This window comes from Podarcis pityusensis (genome assembly GCF_964106645.2).
Source record: "Podarcis pityusensis genome assembly, chromosome: 12".
Lineage (NCBI taxonomy): Eukaryota > Metazoa > Chordata > Lepidosauria > Squamata > Lacertidae > Podarcis > Podarcis pityusensis.
This window is the reverse complement of record NC_138037.1, coordinates 58,538,254-58,557,371: the sequence shown is the minus strand read 5'-3', so window position 1 is coordinate 58,557,371 and position 19,118 is coordinate 58,538,254. Positions and strand designations below refer to the sequence as shown.

The following is a 19,118-nucleotide window of genomic DNA, read 5'->3' as shown; positions in this document are numbered from 1 at the left end:
AAATAGGGCACAACTTTATTGGTTACAGATGTGAGCGGTTTGGCTTAGGCATTGGGGTGAAGCCGAGCCGTACCTTGACTCCTGCCTGTCTGTAAGGAGTCCATTTAAGGGTAAACCACCAATAGGGGGAGCCCTATGACTTACATCAAATAAGGGCACCCCAAGGGGTCCCTGTAGGGGCTGTGACATGGCCCTAGCCCAGGCTTCGGACAGTATTCACACCCCAGATCCCTTTAACAGGGTACCCTTACTGAGGAGGGGCAGGCGAAGGCAACCTCCCCTCCCTCCAAACAAAGGTTTACCCAATGCCTAATCTCACAAAAGTTGTGATGATTGCTAGCAGGTAGCCAAAACCAAATGGCCGGTGCCAGCTTGCCAAACGGAAAAATTCCTACCTGGCCTGAACACTATGGCAAATGACAAGCAAGATCATATCTGAGCAAAGCATAAAAAGAGGGTGGGGGTTTGGGTGCTCTGGTGATGGGGCGAGAGAGAGGGAACCGCCCGCTCACACTGCAGTTAAATCGCCCGCGGCCACACCCACCCTGAAAGCTGACTGGCTGGGGCTGTTCCACAGGGGGAAGAACCCCAGCAATGATGACGCGGCCAGCAAGACGCAGGGGAGAGGCGGTGTCCCTCCGCCCCTTAGGCCAGTAAGCTGTTGTGTCCCAGCTGCCCAGCCGCAACACTGCCCACCAGGAAAAGGTGAGTGGACCTAACATACATGGATCTTGTTGAGATCTGTGGATTGCAGGGGGTTGGACTAGATGACCCTCAGAGTCCCTTCCAACTCTATGATTCTCTAAAATATAATTCAGATGAAAACTAGCCAATGATAAATTGACATATTGAGGACAAAAGTCTTTGCCTTCACCAGTATGACTTTGCTTGCTTCTGAGCTGGCCAGTGTTGGAAGCAGCAGGAATGCTGGTGCAGCTGGGCTTTCGCTTTGAACCAGCGAGACACTTCACCTACTCCATTATTTGGCACATTTAAGATATCCCACTGAACAACTCTGAGCCATAAACCACTAACCAAAACCATACGTGGCCTTAAAGGAGCCCTCAAAAGGTTTACATTTTTTTTTTTTAAGTTATGCAGCATTTTTTTTTACCAATTCCTTACACCCCACATGTTCATCTCCAGAACCCAAATATTCTGCTTGCCACTTTATTGCTTCTGTTGTGAAGTAAAAAACCTCTTTGTGATTCCAGATGTCATTCAAAGAGAATGAGCCTGGAGTAATCAGGAGGAGGGAGAGGGTTTAAAACTTATTTTGGCTAATTTCTTCCAGTAGGTGGTATCATAACTCTGTCGGCTTACGAAGAGTATAGCTGAAACCCACTGATCTTTTAGTCAAGTCCAATCAAGCATTTTTATAATCAGTTCTAGATTCCTTGCCTAGAACTTGTCTAGATGTTCTTGTAATGGGCCTAATGATCAGTTCTCATTTGGTTTCAGCCTCCAAACACATTTTATAGGGCAACTGATGCTTCAGACACTATCATCAGAGGATATGTGGGGTAGCAAATACGTTTACAGTAATGGAGGAGGATGAAAGCAACACGAACCTAGTCTATATCATTTTCTCCAGGCACAAACATTCTTTCTCTCTTTCATACACCCACCCACACTGTCCCTTTGTCCTGACTCTGACTGACCTGGGCTTTGCTTCTCCTTGGGAGTCTGGCCTGCCTGCTTCTTGTCAACCAGCTGACCTTGGATCTTCTTCTGCTCCTGCTCTGCTCCTCTCCTGCTCTGAGCATCTGAGGCAGCCACAAATCTGCCTCAACCCTGGCTTGCCATGGCTGCCTTGCCCTTGACCACCGCTGTTATGGTTGTTGGTGACCAGCATTAATCACTATTGCATCACCACCTGAGGGAGGCTGATCAGAAACTGCCACTTCCCAACTAGAGAATTTTCAGTGTATAAAATGCAAGTTGCCATAGCTTGCTGGACTGGCCGGTGCCTCCTGCTCTGGCACCTTAGAGGGCACTGCCTTGTCTCGGACTGACATCAGCCTCCTCCTCCTCCTCATTACAACAGAAAGGAATGCTTCTAGGGTACAGAATGACATCTGACACGAGTGTTTTTAAACCAGTTTCCCCTCCATACAAAAGTACAAGCACACAAGCAGTTGAATTGACTTAGCTGGATGCTCTGAGCACCTGAGCAGGAACTTCTCTTGTGATTAGGGCTGGGCGATATATCAATATATCGTCAAAAACCATTCTGAAGCCCATAGTGTGATATTGGTTTCATAATTTTTGACCTGGTAATATATTGCGAATCATAATGTGTGTTTGGACTGAGCAATATATTGTCCAAAACCAGTTTGAAGTAGCAAATCATGGTGTGTGTGTATGTGCAATTCAAAAATCACAGTGAGAAAAACCATGAAGCCAGCCAATGCTTCTCTTGATTCCTGCATTCCTTCTTCACATTAACTCTGCCAGCTCAGCTCTCCCCTCCCTAATGCAGGGGGCAGCAAATCACAAGAGCAGTGCCAGAAAAAATCATGATGCTAGAAAAAACGTGAAGCCAGCCAATGCCTCTACATAGCTCCATCTTTATTTCAGACATTGTGATCTATTGGTATATCATGATGTTTAGCAGGTGATATATTGAAATGTTGAAAACCAAATATTGCCCAGACCTAGTTGTGATATGGCCTAAAATATCATCACCCTACAAAAGCAAAAACCATTTTTATGTTTTTTATCTAGTCCCCCTGCTCCACCTGCACGCACGCCAGCCCAGTGTGATTTATTTGTAAAATTCTCCAGGAGAAGAAGCCACAGAATTTTATATTCTAAGATAAGAAGTGTATCATTATGTATTATAAGACAACACTCCCAAAGAGTAAACAGAAGAGGAGGATAGGGACAAAAAGGAGCTGGCCACTTGCTGAACAGAGCTGAGGAACAGGCTATTTACAGAAGAAATGGATCAGCTTCTGCTTTTCCGCTGTGTAAATCACCGATGTAAGATGTGCGCAGACTAGCCACTGGCGGGATGTAAACAATACTTAAAATGATCTGCATTGATTTGTTTTTCCCTGTCTCACTCTTTGGAAGCAAAACGTGTTTGTGTGCTTGTGTGTGGTATAATAATGCATCTAATTCTCTGAGAACATCCTGTGGGCCAGATCTAAAATATGTGTAGTTCAAAGAAGACATAACAAAATATAATGGGGATTCTCTGTGTAAACACCTCCCAATTCTTTGGAAACTGCCACCCCTCTAAAATTAGCAAGTTAGGAGAATCATAGCTATTGAAGACTGTCAGCCATACAATAATAGAATCATAAGATTGTAGAGTTGGAAGGGACCCCAAGGGCCCTCTAGTCCACCCCCTGAAACACAGGAATTTTAGCTAAAGCATCCAGGACAGATGCCCATCCAACCTCTGCTTATAAACCTCCAGTTCTTTGATCTTTAAGGTGCTTTTGATAATCTGTAAACTTTGACTACCTGAGCAAAGTGAGGCCTTTGGTTTACCTCACACGTTTATCATTCCATGTTTGCAAGTTTATTAGCAACATGCTTTTATGTCTCCCTGAGGTATCAGGCTGAAATTGGTACATTTGTTCCAAGTGCAATTCTGTGCTTCAGATTCAAGCAACAGCTAGATCCCATGCCCATTTTCCAGCGAGGAAGGCAAGATGCAAAACACAAAATATATTGTAACGCAATTTCTTCCTTGAAGATCATAATAAAAACGGAGGTGCATGTTCAGGACACAACAACGCACACAAAGCTTGTATTAATAGCCATCCAAGCTCCCACAAGCGCTCACACGGAGGGGGTCTGTTATGTACTGAGTTGAATAGGATCCAAACTGCAGCAGTCTGATTGGTCCTAGAACAATAGGATCCAAATTGCAGCAGTCTGATTGTCCTAGAACAATAGGATTCAGAATGCAGCAGTCTGATTGGTCCTAGAAAAATGCAGCAGTATGATTGGTTGGCAGGAACCACCCAATCATGCTCCAGATATAAGTGAATCCACAACCTGATTGGCTTACAGTAGAATTCCGGAATTAGCCAATCATGTGCAGCCCATTGTGTAAATAATGTATATAAAGCAGATACTTTGAGGGGACATTCATTCATTCCTCCTCACCACTATGAATCATAGAATCATAGAGTTGGAAGAGACCACAAGGGCCATCGAGTCCAACCCCCTGCCAAGCAGGAAACACCATCCGAGCACTCCTGACATATGGTTGTCAAGCCTCTGCTTAAAGACCTCCAAAGAAGGAGACTCCACCACACTCCTTGGCAGCCAATTCCACTGTCAAACAGCTCTTACTGTCAGGAAGTTCTTCCTAATGTTTAGGTGGAATCTTCTTTCTTGTAGTTTGGATCCATTGCTCCGTGTCCGCTTCTCTGGAGCAGCAGAAAACAACCTTTCTCCCTCCTCTATGTGACATCCTTTTATATATTTGAACATGGCTATCATATCACCCCTTAACCTCCTCTTCTCCAAGCTAAACATGCCCAGCTCCCTTAGCCGTTCCTCATAAGGCATCGTTTCCAGGCCTTTGACCATTTTGGTTGCCCTCCTCTGGACACGTTCCAGTTTGTCAGTGTCACGAGAGGAGGACCTGCCGTTTCCGCAACGCAGAGTGCAGGCAGTGCAGAAAATCGGGACACATCGCCCAGGTGTGTCGGGCTCGGCCCACCAGATGCCAGGCATCAGATGACCAATCCAAGAGCCCCAGGTCCCGGGGCCCAACACACCAAGGCAACTCGACGGAGCTCACGGACTTCCAGGTATACCAGTTGCCTCACCCCAACGTAGAGAAAATTTATGTAGAGGTACAGATAGAGGGGGCCCCATGCCGCATGGAGCTTGACACGGGTTCAACTCTATCCACAATCTCGGCAAGGACCTTAAGGAAACTGTGTCCTACTGGGGGTCCCAAACTCAGGCCGGCCCCATTCACCCTCCGGGACTTCCAGAAACGTAAGGTCCCCACAATGGGGGTGGGGACCTTCAGGGTGCAATACTGAGGGCGGACGCGGCAACTGGACTTGCTTGTGGTCAAGGGCCCCTACATTAGCTTACTGGGATTGGCATGGTTTGGACCACTGGGGCTAGCCATCACTGGGGTGAACCACACTAGCTTACAAGTGGACGTGAACGCCATATGCAAGGAATTTCCAGGGGTTTCCGATGGGAAATTGGGACAGTATACGGGCCCCCCCATTGCTCTACAGCTTGACCCCGTAGTACGACCGGTCAGGCTCAAGGCCCGCCGGGTCCCGTTTGCCCTGAAACCCCGTATAGACAAGGAATTGGACCGGCTCGTGGAGCAAGGAGTGCTGGAGCCGGTGCCTAATGCCCCCTGGGAAACCCCAATCGTCACACCCGTCAAGCCTAATGGTTCGGTCCGCATCTGCGCAGACTACAAATGTACCATAAACAAGGCCCTCACGGCCCATGCATACCCAGTGCCAGTGGTCAGCCATGTCCTTGCCACCCTGGCTGGGTCGAATTTTTTTGGCAAGCTGGACTTGGCCCAAGCGTATCAACAGCTGCCAGTAGATGAGGCCACAGCAAGAGGCACAGACGATTGTGACGCACAGAGGAGCGTTCAGGGTAAAGCGGCTGCAATTCGGTGTCAGTGTGGCACCAGGCATATTCCAGAATCTTTTTTTTTTTAAATAAGTTTTTATTGTTAAAATAGTTCATCATTAATACACATATACAAGCATACAAACATACATTTCATACAATCCTTAAAAGTGTTCAAACATATTTACACTGAATCCCACAAATAATTCCTTTCCCCATCACCATCCACCACCCCTCACCCCACCTTTGTGTTTGACTTCCAATCTACTCAATTACAATTTCTTTCCACTTCTATTACTTTCTTTCATACACCTTTAGCCTAATTTCATACTTCTTTTTCTATTACACATTGTTATCCATCTTATTTGATATTTCAGTATTTGAAACGGAACTTGTTTATTCTAATAGTAGTTCTGATTTTTCGATATGATTTTGCAAGTATCTTTTAAACACCTTCCAGTCCCTATCCATCTTTTCTTTTGAAATCCTTCCAATTTCTTCCATTGTTTTGGATATATTGTAATACTCCAGTAATTTGGCAAGTCACTCTGTTTTTGTCGGTATTATACCACTTTTCCAGTTTTTCGCAATCAATAGCCTTGCTGCTACTGTTGCATATAAATATAAGGTCTTATCTTCTTCCTTTAGGCTTCCTGGTACTATTCCCAATAGAAAACCTTCTGGTGTTTTCCTAAATGAGTATCTAAACATTTTTTTCATTTCATTATATATTATTTCCCAAAATTGTTTCATGTTTAAACAATTCCACCATATATGTATCATAGTACCTTTTCCCGTGTTGCATCGCCAGCAGACATCGCTACAATTTTTATTCATTTTTGCTATTCTTTCAGGTGTTAAATACCATCTATGTTGCATTTTAAGGTAATTTTCTTTCAGTATATAATACATAGTGAATTTCCTATCTTCTTTCCACAATTTTTCCCATTGTTCAAACATAATATTTTTCCCAATATCTTGCGCCCATTTAATCATTGATGCTTTAACCAATTCATCCTTTGTTTCCCACTCTAAAATCAGATTATACAATTTAGATATATTTTTTTATTTTTCTTGTATTAAGTATTTATCGAATTTTGATATTTCTTTTTCAAATCCTAACTTTTTGTCTTTCGCTAATCTATACTTAATTTGAATATATTGGAACCAATCACTAATATGAGCTTTAATTTCTGTGTAATCCTTTAATTCCAATTCTCCGTTTTCTTCCTTTAATATAGTTTTATAGGTAGCCCAATTTTCTTTCATATTTAATTTTTTCACTGCGACAATTTCTGCTGGTGATGCCCACCAGGGAGTTTTCGGTTCTAGGAGTCTTTTATATTTCTCCCATATTTTATATATAGATTTTCTGATTATAAGGCATATTCCAGAATCTAATGGACTCGTCCTTAAAGGGATTCCTGGCATCACCCCCTTCTTCGATGATGTGTTGATTGCCAGGCCCACACCAGAGGAGTTTGAGGACCGCCTCCGCACCGTTCTGCACCGTTTCCAGACGGCGGGTCTCAAGGTGAAGCGGGAAAAATGTCTACTAGGAGTGCCTCAGGTGGACTTTCTGGGATTTATGGTGGACGCAGAAGGGGTCCACCCGACTGGGGACAAGGTACGGGCCATTTGTGATGCCCCAGCGCCCAAGAGCAAGACTGAACTTCAGGCCTTCTTGGGACTATTGAACTTTTACCATTCCTTCCTTCCCCACAAGGCGGCAGTAGCGGAGCCCCTACACAGACTCCTGGACAAGCGGGCCCCTTGGGTGTGGGGCCAGCGCCAGGAGGCCGCATTCCAGGCAGTCAAGGACTTGCTTGTCTCAAACTCGGTCTTGGCACACTTCGACGAGAGGCTGCCGGTGGTGCTAGCATGCGACGCCTCGCCCTGTGGCATTGCCGCTGTCCTGGGACACCAACTCCCGGAGGGAAGAGAGGTACCGGTAGCATACTTTCCCCAGACACTCAACGCAACCGAGCGGAACTACTCGCAAATAGACAAGGAGGGGCTGGCAATCGTGAAGGGAGTAAAAAAATTCCATGATTTCTTGTACGGGCGGCCCTTTACCATGGTGACTGACCACAAGCCGTTGCTTGGCTTGTTTGCCCCCGAAAAGCAGACTCCCCAAGTGCTGTCTCCTCAGGTGTCCTCAGGTGGTCAATTTTCCTTGCCAGCTACCAGTAGGCACTGATTCACTGCCCGGGGAAGGCGATGGGCCATGCGGATGCCCTCAGCAGGCTACCACTACCGGAAACAGGCCCCGACCCAGCACCTGCACAAGAGGTTATGAGCCTGGAGCTGCTTCCCGACCGCCACATTCAGGCACAAGAAGTTGCACACCATTCCAAGAAAGATAGGGTCATCTCCCGGGTCCTGGACTGGGTGTGGAGGGGATGGCCCAGCAGCAGCCCCGGGCCAGAATTTGCTGGCTACACAACCCGCAAACATGAACTGTCGGCCCACAAGGGGTGCCTGTTATGGGGAAGCAGGGTCGTTGTTCCCCAGCCCCTCCGCAAAAGGGTCCTCACAGCCCTACACGAGACACACCCAGGGGTAGTAAGAATGAAGGCCCTGGCCAGGAGTTATGTGTGGTGGCCGGGGATCGACGGAGAGATAGAGGCCTGGGTCAAACACTGCCAGGCCTGCCAAGAATCCCGCCCAGATCCCCCAAGGGCCCCAGTCCAGTCCTGGGAGTCCGCCCGAGCACCATGGTCACGCCTGCATGTGGACTTCGCTGGCCCCTTTCAGGGGAAAACATTCTTCATAGTGGTGGACTCCTACACCAAATGGCTGGAAGTCACACTGGTACCGTCCACTTCTACATCCGCAGCCATCTGGGTACTACGCAGGCTGTTTGCAACCCACGGGCTCCCTGACACTCTCGTCTCAGACAACGGGATTTCATTTACGTCGGGAGAATTCCAAACCTTCACAGCGCAGAACGCCATCTGCCACATCCGTTCGGCCCCATTCCACCCTGCCACCAATGGCCAAGCAGAACGCATGGTGCGGACCACCAAGTACACCCTTCGCCGCATGACGCAAGGGGATTGGGAGTACCGCCTTGCCACATTCCTCCTAGCACAGCACAGCACACCCAGCTCAACGACTGGCTGGAGCCCCGCTGAACTACTAATGGGTTGGCGCCTTGCAATCAGATTGGACAGCCTTCACCCCGATAGAGCTCAGGATGAGGTAGTGGTGGGGGAAGGCAGGAACCCCCGGACCTTCGAGGCCCAGGACCCAGTGTACGCAAAGAATTTTGGGGCAGGCCCAGCATGGGTACCCGCCACAGTCACCAGGGTCACTGGCCCTGTGTCGTACGAGGTGCTAACGGATGGGGGGCAATGCTGGTGCCGCCACTGCGACCAGATACGGCGTCAATTCCCGGGAGAAAACCAGGAGGAGGAAAGGTCAGAGGAGTCCCAAGGGAACAGAGGGGCAGTGAGGCCCATAGAGCAGGAGGGGCCAGCAGGAGAGGCAGAATCAGTAAATACAGAGAGAACCCACGAGGCTGAAAGGACACCGGAACCAGAACCACGACTGAGCGAGCCGGTTGCGCCAGACCAAACAGGCCCATCACAGCCAGCATCCTTGGAACACGAGCCAGAACCTGAACCCCGGACCAGGGAACACCACAGGCCGCAACGCACACGTAGGCCGCCGGCGTACCTTGAGGACTATGAATGCGACCTCCCGGGCAGGACTGGAACTTAGAGGGGAGGGGTGTTATGTACTGAGCTGAATAGGATCCAAACTGCAGCAGTCTGATTGGTCCTAGAACAATAGGATCCAAATTGCAGCAGTCTGATTGGTCCTAGAACCATAGGATTCAGAATGCAGCAGTCTGATTGGTCCTAGAACAATGCAGCAGTATGATTGGTTGGCAGGAACCACCCAATCATGCTCCAGATAGAAGTGAATCCACAACCTGATTGGCTTACAGTAGAATTCCAGAATTAGCCAATCATGTGCAGCCCATTGTGTAAATAATGTATATAAAGCAGATACTTTGAGGGGACATTCATTCATTCCTCCTCACCACTATGAGCTGAATAAAGAGCATGAAATCACTTTGCGACTCTGAGTATATTTCAGGGTCAAAAGTCTGAACTGGAAGACAAAGAGGAAAAGGAAGTTTGAGACACTCCTGCTTCTGTTTTGCACCCAAAGAGTCTCTAAATAAGACCAGGATCTTGTTTTCAGTAGAAGGACTCAACTCTGTGACATCTAAAAAGCTAATGACAGGGCACTGCTGAGTATGGCCTTAGTGCATTTCCTTCCCCACTGAGTAGCTCTCTCCCACCTAAGACTTCCAGGGCAGAGGGAGTGGCTTCTAAGCAGATGCTTGGAAACATCTTCCTTTTTAGAAATCAGCTTTCTGTACAGAAACAAATATGGAAACAGCAAAAATAAAAATTCTTACAAGAGTTGAATGTGGGGATGGAAGAGGCTACTTTTTAAATTCACTTTTTTGTATTCACTACATTAAAATTTGCTTATGGAAATGGCAGCACGACTCATCCCAAACTGAATAAATATTTCATAAGCAGCACACAAAAATGACAATATCATTAATAAGGTAGTACAAATAAAGGACACCTCCCCCCCCATCCCAAGTGGGCTGGATTACTAGAGCCACACCAGGAAGCGCTTTGGATTAGATTTAGGCCAGATGCAAAACCAGGACACTTGTTTAGAAAATGGCCTGCCTACCTGGGGTGTTCAGCAGCCTTGACATTTTGCAGGTGTAGGAAATGAACTGCTCACAATACTCAGCGCTGCTTGTGATGGCAGAGATCTGATCCATGGTGGCACTGTAATTCAACTGCAGCAAAGCGTGCTTCTCCGGCCTCTTGCTCACCACCGGGGAATGTTCCTGCAAATCATGATTCACAGTCGTCCACACTTTGTCCTCTGAAAGAAAAATAAAGAAAAACAATTCAGTGTCCCAGAATCATCACTTATCATAGAAAGGCCACCTGAGCAGGGTATGAGGCCACATGTCCTTTCAAAATAGGGCCACCTGGGTCCCCTTGACTCAGCACTTCAAGTGCCATGGAGAAGAGCCATCACCTCCCTTTGCAGCCCCACATTGGTTATAACCACTCCTTTGACCTTGCCAGACAGAAACATGGACAGGGTCACGGGAATGACACCCACAAAGCTGGTGATCAAATGTCACCAGCACTCCCATTAAGCCCACCCACAGCCTGTGGGAAGCCCAGGGCAGATCTTGCTGCTGACCAAGGCTGCCTCATGGCCTGTAAGGAGATCAATGCATTGCCTGCCCAGGAAGGGAAGGGATTCCCCAGCAACAGATGATGTCTGTTTCCTCTTGCTTTATTGTATATTTTTCTCACTCTGTAAATGAAACCCATCAAAGAGCAACTTTTGTGATCTTCCTTGCCAATCTGAATCCAAAACAACTACAATACTGCCTTTGGCAACCAAAACCTTTGGCAGATCACACTCTAGGTTTGCTTATATGAAGTGCTATTTTCTTTTCTGGTTCCTTTCTTTTCATTTCAGGAATGAGACTACCACACATATCTTAATAAAGCATGCCATGGTAAAGTGAGATTAATCTTGATTAAAGTTATATAAGGGCTGACGACCTAGTGTTTATATAGCCTGCTTCTTTGCTCTGCTGCCTTCATGCAGCAAGATGCTTTGTGGCCTGTCAACGTTTATTATATCATAAAGCACTTATCCAAGTTCAGGTTCTGATGGGTTAATAATGCTGCTTATTAGATCCCCGAGGGAGATGGTAGGTTTTTCCTTATTGCTTGTGGGCTATGGGTAAAATGAGCCCAAAGTGAACTTGCCAATGGATCTGAGGGATGTTTCATATTTACCAGCGCCCCGATCCTTTTATTAGGAGGCTGGCAGCTAATGCACAAGTCTTAAGGGTAGGACAGAAGATAGGGAAATGTGCAGCGTGGCAGCGATGGTAGAAACTTGGAATGGATAGATGCCCTCAATTTGCCCCCACTCTTGCATGTGGGGCCATTGGGGAGGGGGGATGAGCAGAGGAGGATGGGGGGAGAGGTAGACCCTTCGCTTCTTTTATTGATTTATTAAAGCCTGGCTTTTTGGCTAGCAGCTTAGCAGTGAAGCTCTGCCAGCCATTAATATTTACTATGGCCTTAGAGGGTCACACTAGCATCCTTCCCAGAGGTGGGGGACCAGGCAGGCGGAATGGCAACAGTGGGAACCAGAGCTCTGCTGCTGCCGCCATGCCCTCTGCCATAGCCACAGGCAAAGCCATTGGGTGATCGCCTCTTTCCTTCCATTTTTGTTGGACGCCTGCCCCAAAGGCACTGTGCACACAGAAATGACAAGAGTCCAGCTCTACTAGAAACCACAACTGGCAGACTTCTCCCTTTTATGCAAACATTACACTTCTATGCTCCTTGGGCAACAGTCCCAATTTGTCCAAAGCTGCCCTGCACATCCAGACATCCTCTTCCTTCTGCCCAATACGACACAGCCCTATTCCTTCCTTCCTTCCATCGTGGAGAAGAGTGACTAGTGGGGTGCCACAGGGTTCTGTCTTGGGCCCGGTCTTATTCAACATCTTTATCAACGACTTGGATGATGGACTCAAGGGCATCCTGATCAAATTTGCAGATGACACCAAATTGGGAGGGGTGGCTAACACCCCAGAGGACAGGATCACACTTCAAAACGACCTTGACAGATTAGAGAACTGGGCCAAAACAAACAAGATGAATTTTAACAGGGAGAAATGTAAAGTATTGCACTTGGGCAAAAAAAATGAGAGGCACAAATACAAGATGGGGGACACCTGGCTTGAGAGCAGTACATGTGAAAAGGATCTAGGAGTCTTGGTTGACCACAAACTTGACATGAGCCAATAGTGTGACGCGGCAGCTAAAAAAGCCAATGCAATTCTGGGCTGCATCAATAGGAGTATAGCATCTAGATCAAGGGAAGTAATAGTGCCACTGTATTCTGCTCTGGTCAGACCTCACCTGGAGTACTGTGTCCAGTTCTGGGCACCACAGTTCAAGAAGGACATTGACAAACTGGAACGTGTCCAGAGGAGGGCAACCAAAATGGTCAAAGGCCTGGAAACGATGCCTTATGAGGAACGGCTAAGAGAGCTGGGCATGTTTAGCCTGGAGAAGAGGAGGTTAAGGGGTGATATGATAGCCATGTTCAAATATATAAAAGGATGTCACATAGAGGAGGGAGAAAGGTTGTTTTCTGCTGCTCCAGAGAAGCGGACACGGAGCAATGGATCCAAACTACAAGAAAGAAGATTCCACCTAAACGTTAGGAAGAACTTCCTGACAGTAAGAGCTGTTCGACAGTGGAATTTGCTGCCAAGGAGTGTGGTGGAGTCTCCTTCTTTGGAGGTCTTTAAGCAGAGGCTTGACAACCATATGTCAGGAGTGCTCTGATGGTGTTCCTGCTTGGCAGGGGGTTGGACTCGATGGCCCTTGTGGTCTCTTCCAACTCTATGATTCTATGATTCTATGATTCCAAAAGTTTCAGAGCAACTTAGTTTTACTCTACCTTTCAATCAAATGATTCTCAAGACAGATTGCAACAAATTCTAATAATGAAAAGTACACCCTGAAACAGCCCTGTGTCCTCCTGCTCATGAACAAGGTCAGAATGTGCTTCCCTTCAGTTCTCCTGTCTCAGAGAGTCTTATAGGGTTGCCATACACCTGGACATATCTGGAATACTGCTCTCTCTAGCCGTTTCCTGCTGGAAATTGGTTAAATGTCCAGGAAAATCTGGGCGTATGGCAGCCTAAGTCGGCAGTGTTGTTTTTGCTAATTTCCCATAAAAATAGCTCAAAAACAGCAATGTTTTTGCAATGAATAGCTCAACAACTTTACAAAAAAAAATTTTTTTCTGTCTGGATTTCCACTGTTTGAAATATGGCAGTCCTATCTTGCTAGGAAAACTATCTTCTAATGCCCTGGAATAACATTTATATTTTTTCAGTACCACTTGGGGAGGCTTTCCTTTCTGGCTGGCATGGAGAGCTTGACACTCACCTTGCTGGCTGGGATCCAGGCCCACCTGCAAGATTGGCCAATCACAGGCAGGCTTGGAAGCAATGGAGTAGGGAGGCTTCCCTCAGGTCCACTCCCAGGATACTTAAGATGCCCTGCCCTTGCCATGCATAGCTGTCAACGTTTCCCTTTTTTAAAGGGAAGTTCCCATATTCTGAATAGGATTCCTTGCAAGAAAAGGGAAAAGTTGACAGCTATGGTCATGGCATCTAGTTTCTTCCTCATCAGATCATTTAAGCATTGGATATACCTTAGTCTTGGGTGGAGGGGAGGGTGATAGTCTCTGCCTGCCCCTCCAAAGGTAGGGTATCCCATTAAAGGGATCCAGGAAACACCTGCTTTCATCCAGGTGTCCAGCACCCCTCAAGGCGGCAATCTCTGTGGGGGTCCCCCTATTTGTTGTAAGTCATTGGAATCCCCCACTGCCGAGTTGACCCCCATTGTTCTACCCGGACACTGAGGTCCAGCTCCGAGGGCCCTCTGGCGGTTCCCTCACTGCGAGAAGCCAAGTTACAGGGAACCAGGCAGAGGGCCTTCTCGGTAGTGGCGCCCTCCCTGTGGAACGCCCTCCCACCAGATGTCAAAGAGAACAACAACTACCAGACTTTTAGAAGACATCTGAAGGCAGCCCTGTTAAGGGAAGCTTTTAATGTTTGATGTATTATAGTATTTTAATATTTTTTTGGAAGCCGCCCAGAGTGGCTGGGGAAGCCCAGCCAGATGGGTGGGGTATAAATAATAAATTATTATTATTATTATTATTATTATTATTATTATTGGCATCACTTCTGGCAGTGAATGGTTGCCTATGCCAAACATCTTACATCTGTCATCAGTAAGGTTTTGGCCTTATTTGATCCAATCTAAGTTGTTGTGTCCATCATTCATAACCACTTCATAACCACTTGGGGAAGGTGCTACAGCGCTGGCTACAAAGCTACTCTTTCTGCACCTGTGTTCCTGTGCTCTACTTGGCAGATTGGGAAAGAAGCCTATAATTATCTCTCCCAATCTTCTTGTCCCTATTTTCTGCACAGAATTAAAGGGGGAGCAGAAATCCCTTGGGATTTTGGCCACACATGGAAATCTCACTGAAACTCTTAATTGGAATTTGCAATATAACTATATGTGACAAACTAGAAGTGGAAAAGGAAAATGGACGGGGGGGGGGGGGGTGTTATGAAGCTTCCAAATCAAGGCATTCTCTGCAATCTGGGTTATCTGGTACAACTATTGTGAACTATATAGTCAAGAAGACAAGGCTTTAAAAAAGAAGAGTGCAAATAGTTAAAGGTCACAGTTTAAGTAGAGCTGACTGCCCAGCAATTCTTCTTGTCCCACCATCAAAAAATAAATAAATCAGTGTGTCAGGAAGATGGGAGTGAAATTCATTTCAAAATGGGACTTGAGTGCTGTTTTGCAAGGGCTTCTAAAATGCAGTCCACTCTTCTCTTCCTCAGTGTACCTCCAACAGTTAATAATAGATGAAAGGCAAAGGTCTGTCTCCACCGGTGCTGCTGAGTCCCTTGTGAGGCCATATGGCATTTTGCATGAGCACTAAATTCACTTAGCCAAGCAGATGTGCCATACAGTAGCTGAGCTTATTAAAAACACCGGAGCCGGTGTAAACACACTTTGGTCTATTCTCTGTTAATTGTCATCTCAATTAATGAGAAGCATATAGCTTTATCTAATATATGAAGCTAAAGATTTATGCGAAATTATTAAGAGATTATTTTGACATTGTGATTTCCACACACCCCAGAAGCCTTTGCTAACTAATGTGCATATGAAGAATGCTAAGGTCAAAGGTGAGAGACATTTCAGTACCACTGTTCGCTGTCCTTGAAGCTACAGATAATTGCATCAACAAACATCAAAGGCAAAGGGAGCCTTGCATTCTGCTTAAACTTAAGGAACTTGTTTAATGTTTAGAGAAGCCTCAGATTTTTTTCTTTTTGCAGCACAAGAAACTAAATACATAGGTTAAGGTTTATCAATTGCTGGTCCAGGATACTGTTGAAATATGCCACACATATCACTTGGCATTTCATTCCTTATTACTAGATGCTTCATGATTTGCAGCTCCATGAGTAAAGTTGGCTGGATTTTTACGTGGACACTTATTTAAGGATACGCAGTGGGGTGGATTTGGGTCTTCTCACAACTCTCAGCTCCCACAGTTCTTTAGGGGATGCCATGATTGCTTTTTCACTGTTATTGTAGTGCTTGAAATGAACATGTGAATCTGCCACGTGTCTACTCCGAAGTAAGCCCTACTGAATTCAGCAGAGTGTACTCCCAGGAAAGTGGGTTTAGGATTGCTGCCTAAGAGTAGTAGAGAAGCAAAAGTTTGAATGAGGGTCCTCCAGGTTTGTGTGTGTTACAGAAGGAACAGATACAATTCACTTAAACAATGGGGTGAGTATTGCCCTTGGCAGACCTACAAGCTCATGCTGGCGATTTTCAGACCTGAACAGGTCCCAATTCTGCAGCTGAGTAAGTCTGTGCCCAGAGTGGAATTTTACTGCTACGCAGGAATGAAGGAAGCAGAGCGAGGGGCCAGCAGGGACCTGCCAACTTTCCTCTTCCTCTCAGATGGACAGGCTGATGCAAAAAATGAAAAAGTTGTGTGTTATGTACTGAGTTATTTCATTGTGCAAAAGTTTTTTTTAACATCTCAAAATCTTCTCATTTTTCAGCTTCATTCCCCACTCCCCAATAACTGTTTGTTCAGTCATAATATATATACACCCGGCAATATGTTAGATGCTCACTGAAGTCATATATGGAAAGGAACCAATATAATATAATTGGCTCCAGTCGTACGTTTAAAAATAAGCAAAGGCAAGCAGATGGGTCCTCCACAGGAGGCCCCAGGTATCTCCTGTAATGAGATGGAGTTCTGCAGGTATCTGGAGGCTGCTGATTAGCTTAATGCTCATAAGACCTATTTTAAGCACAAGGCAAATTTCACAGAATAAAAAGATCACATATTTAGCAATTTACCACTATACAGTCCTTGTTCTCAGGAAGGAGTGGGTCTCTCACAAAACATGTGGGGGGAAGCATTTTGCTTCCCTCTTTTGTGGCCCTTAAAAGACACTGCAGGGGCAGACAGTTTGCTTTTGCAACATGACAATTATGAACCTCAACCGATTAAGTATGATCCATGCACAGAGGTTGGAAGTGGCAGAAGGAACATTTCTGGGTGCTGAAACGCACAACAGGAAGTGCACTATTCTATCCACAAGCAGGACAGGGGTTGAGTATGCCCTAAAGATCCCAGCACATGCATGATGTGGTTCAGGTAGACTGCTGCCGCATGAACACAGCCAGACCCTTTCCAGTTAGAGCCACATGGGGCCTCATTGCAATCGGCTGGACACGTCCATCACGAGTAAGGGCTAGTTCATGCAATCTAGAAAACAAAGTAGTAAAGTTGTTTATGGGCTGCACCATTGCTGCAATGAGGTTTCATAATCGCCTTCATAATAGTAACAACAGCAGCAGTAATTTGATTTTGATCCTGCCCTTTCTTCCAAGGAGCCTGGGGCAGCAAACACATCCATAATAAAGCATTTTTAAAGCATTCTAAAAACAATTGCAACATTCTAAATACTGTTTAAAACATTCTCTCATTTGAACCCCCCTGCCCACAGAACCCAAAAATGTCATAGGATCATAGAATCATAGACTGGTAACAGTTGGAAGGGACCCTGAGGATCATCCAGGACCTCCATCCAGCCTGCCCAGGCTTGCGCTCCAGGGAGGTCACTTCACCCTCAGAGCATAGCAACATGCAACCACCACAGAGAGGTTGAAAGAGTCTGAGACTGCTGATTATAAATTGCCCCTGAAGTATGTGTGCATCATGAGGAAAGATACGCTTTCAGCAAGGGATACTGAACGGTCACAAAACAAAAGGTGGTTTCCACAGCAGCACTTTCCCTTGTGTTATTTGGATAAATCTAGAGCTCTAAATAACCACCCACTCTATCCCGTATCACATGGGAGTGAGCATGACATCACAGTTTTATGCATGCTTTTCAGAAGCAAGCCTCCCTGAGTTCAAACTAGATTTATTTCAAAGTAAGTATGCTTTGGGTTGCAGTCTCAGCCATAAACTAGGGGTGGGGAACCGCAGGCCCCGAAACCCTCCAAGCTTCTGTATCTGACCCGTGGGACTTTCCCCACACCCCACCTCCCAAACCCAGGCCCTGCACGCCACGGACTCTGATCTGAACCATCATGAGTTTTTTCGCCTGGCCGCAATGTGCCCCTGAAGTCCAATGGCGCCTTGTGCATGCCTGCAGGGGAGAACAGAGGCAGGGCTGTGCGTGTGTGTAGCAGCTGGTGCACTTCCCGAGGTAACATGTACATTCTTTGTCTGTCTACTTTTGCTTCTGGCTCTCCCCCCACCCCCTGCAAATGGCATGTGGGCCCAGCAAGGTTGCCCAGAAGGGAATGTAGCCCTCAAGATTGGCTTAAAGGCAGAGTTGATGCTGCTGCTCAGGAATTAGAGCATGTCTGAGAATGTCAGGTTCTGCACTTAGGCAGGAAGAACCAGCTGCAGCAATATAAGATGGGGACATCTGCATTGCATGTTAAGTATAATTGTTTAATTGCACAATGAAATGGAAAATGCCTGTATGTGTATTGCTAAGGGTTCAACATTGGAAAATTCCATAAAGCAAAGTAGAGCTCTCTAAGCACATAGATGGGTTAATAATTAACTGTTGATGTTCTCTGCTATTTCACAAGTGGTGTTTAACTTCTGATGGTATGTGTCAGGGGTTCAGGAGCAGAGGCACAGGAAAGGGAGGAAATAGAGAGCGAGGGGGAGGAGTCCGAAGGTAATGTTAGCGATGACAGCGGTCCGAGGTCTCTGAGTCTTTCCAGCGAATCGGAAGATTCACAGAAAGGGGCTCCCATGGTCAGAGCAAGGGGGGTGCCGAGGGGGACACCCCAGGAAGAAGGGGCCAGAGGGGACTCAGAGAGCAGCAGTTGGAAATCAGGACCAGCGTCCACACCAGAGTGCAGTAGGGGGGAGGAGTCCCAGGCATCGGGATCAGGCGGCGCACTGCCAGTGGGAGGACATGAGTCAGGATTGGCCACGCCTCCATCGGGGAGCGAGGAAACGGTCGAGAGGAAGGTTGAAGGCTGGGCGCGCGCGCCAAGTTCAAATGTACAGGAGGGCGGCGCAGTTGGCAGCCCGGATAGGGAGCCAGGTCCCAAAGCCCGCCGAAAAGAGGGGGAGGAGTCAGGGGGGTCAACGTCAGCGTCAGAAGAATCCAGGAAGGAAGGGACCCCGGGGGGTAGCAGGACCCAGAGGAGAAAGGAGAGACGTAAGAGGTGGAGTAAGGCTAGAATCTTAAACTGGTGTACAGGGGGCGGAGACTCAGATGGAGCTTCGCCGATCTAACCCCTAGACGTAGAGCTGGGGCGCTGCGGCTTGAAAATGGAAAC

At 46.7% G+C, this 19,118-nt stretch overlaps 1 protein-coding gene across 1 annotated transcript in view; it reads right to left on the bottom strand.

Moving 5' to 3' along the window:
• CNTNAP2 (contactin associated protein 2) overlaps nucleotides 1-19,118 on the bottom strand; it is a 1,044,505-nt gene that overhangs the window by 271,157 nt on the left and 754,230 nt on the right. The window contains exon 13 of the mRNA XM_080975740.1: nucleotides 10,309-10,509. Coding sequence (XP_080831866.1) covers nucleotides 10,309-10,509 — 201 coding nt within the window. The remainder of the gene's footprint in view (nucleotides 1-10,308; nucleotides 10,510-19,118) is intronic.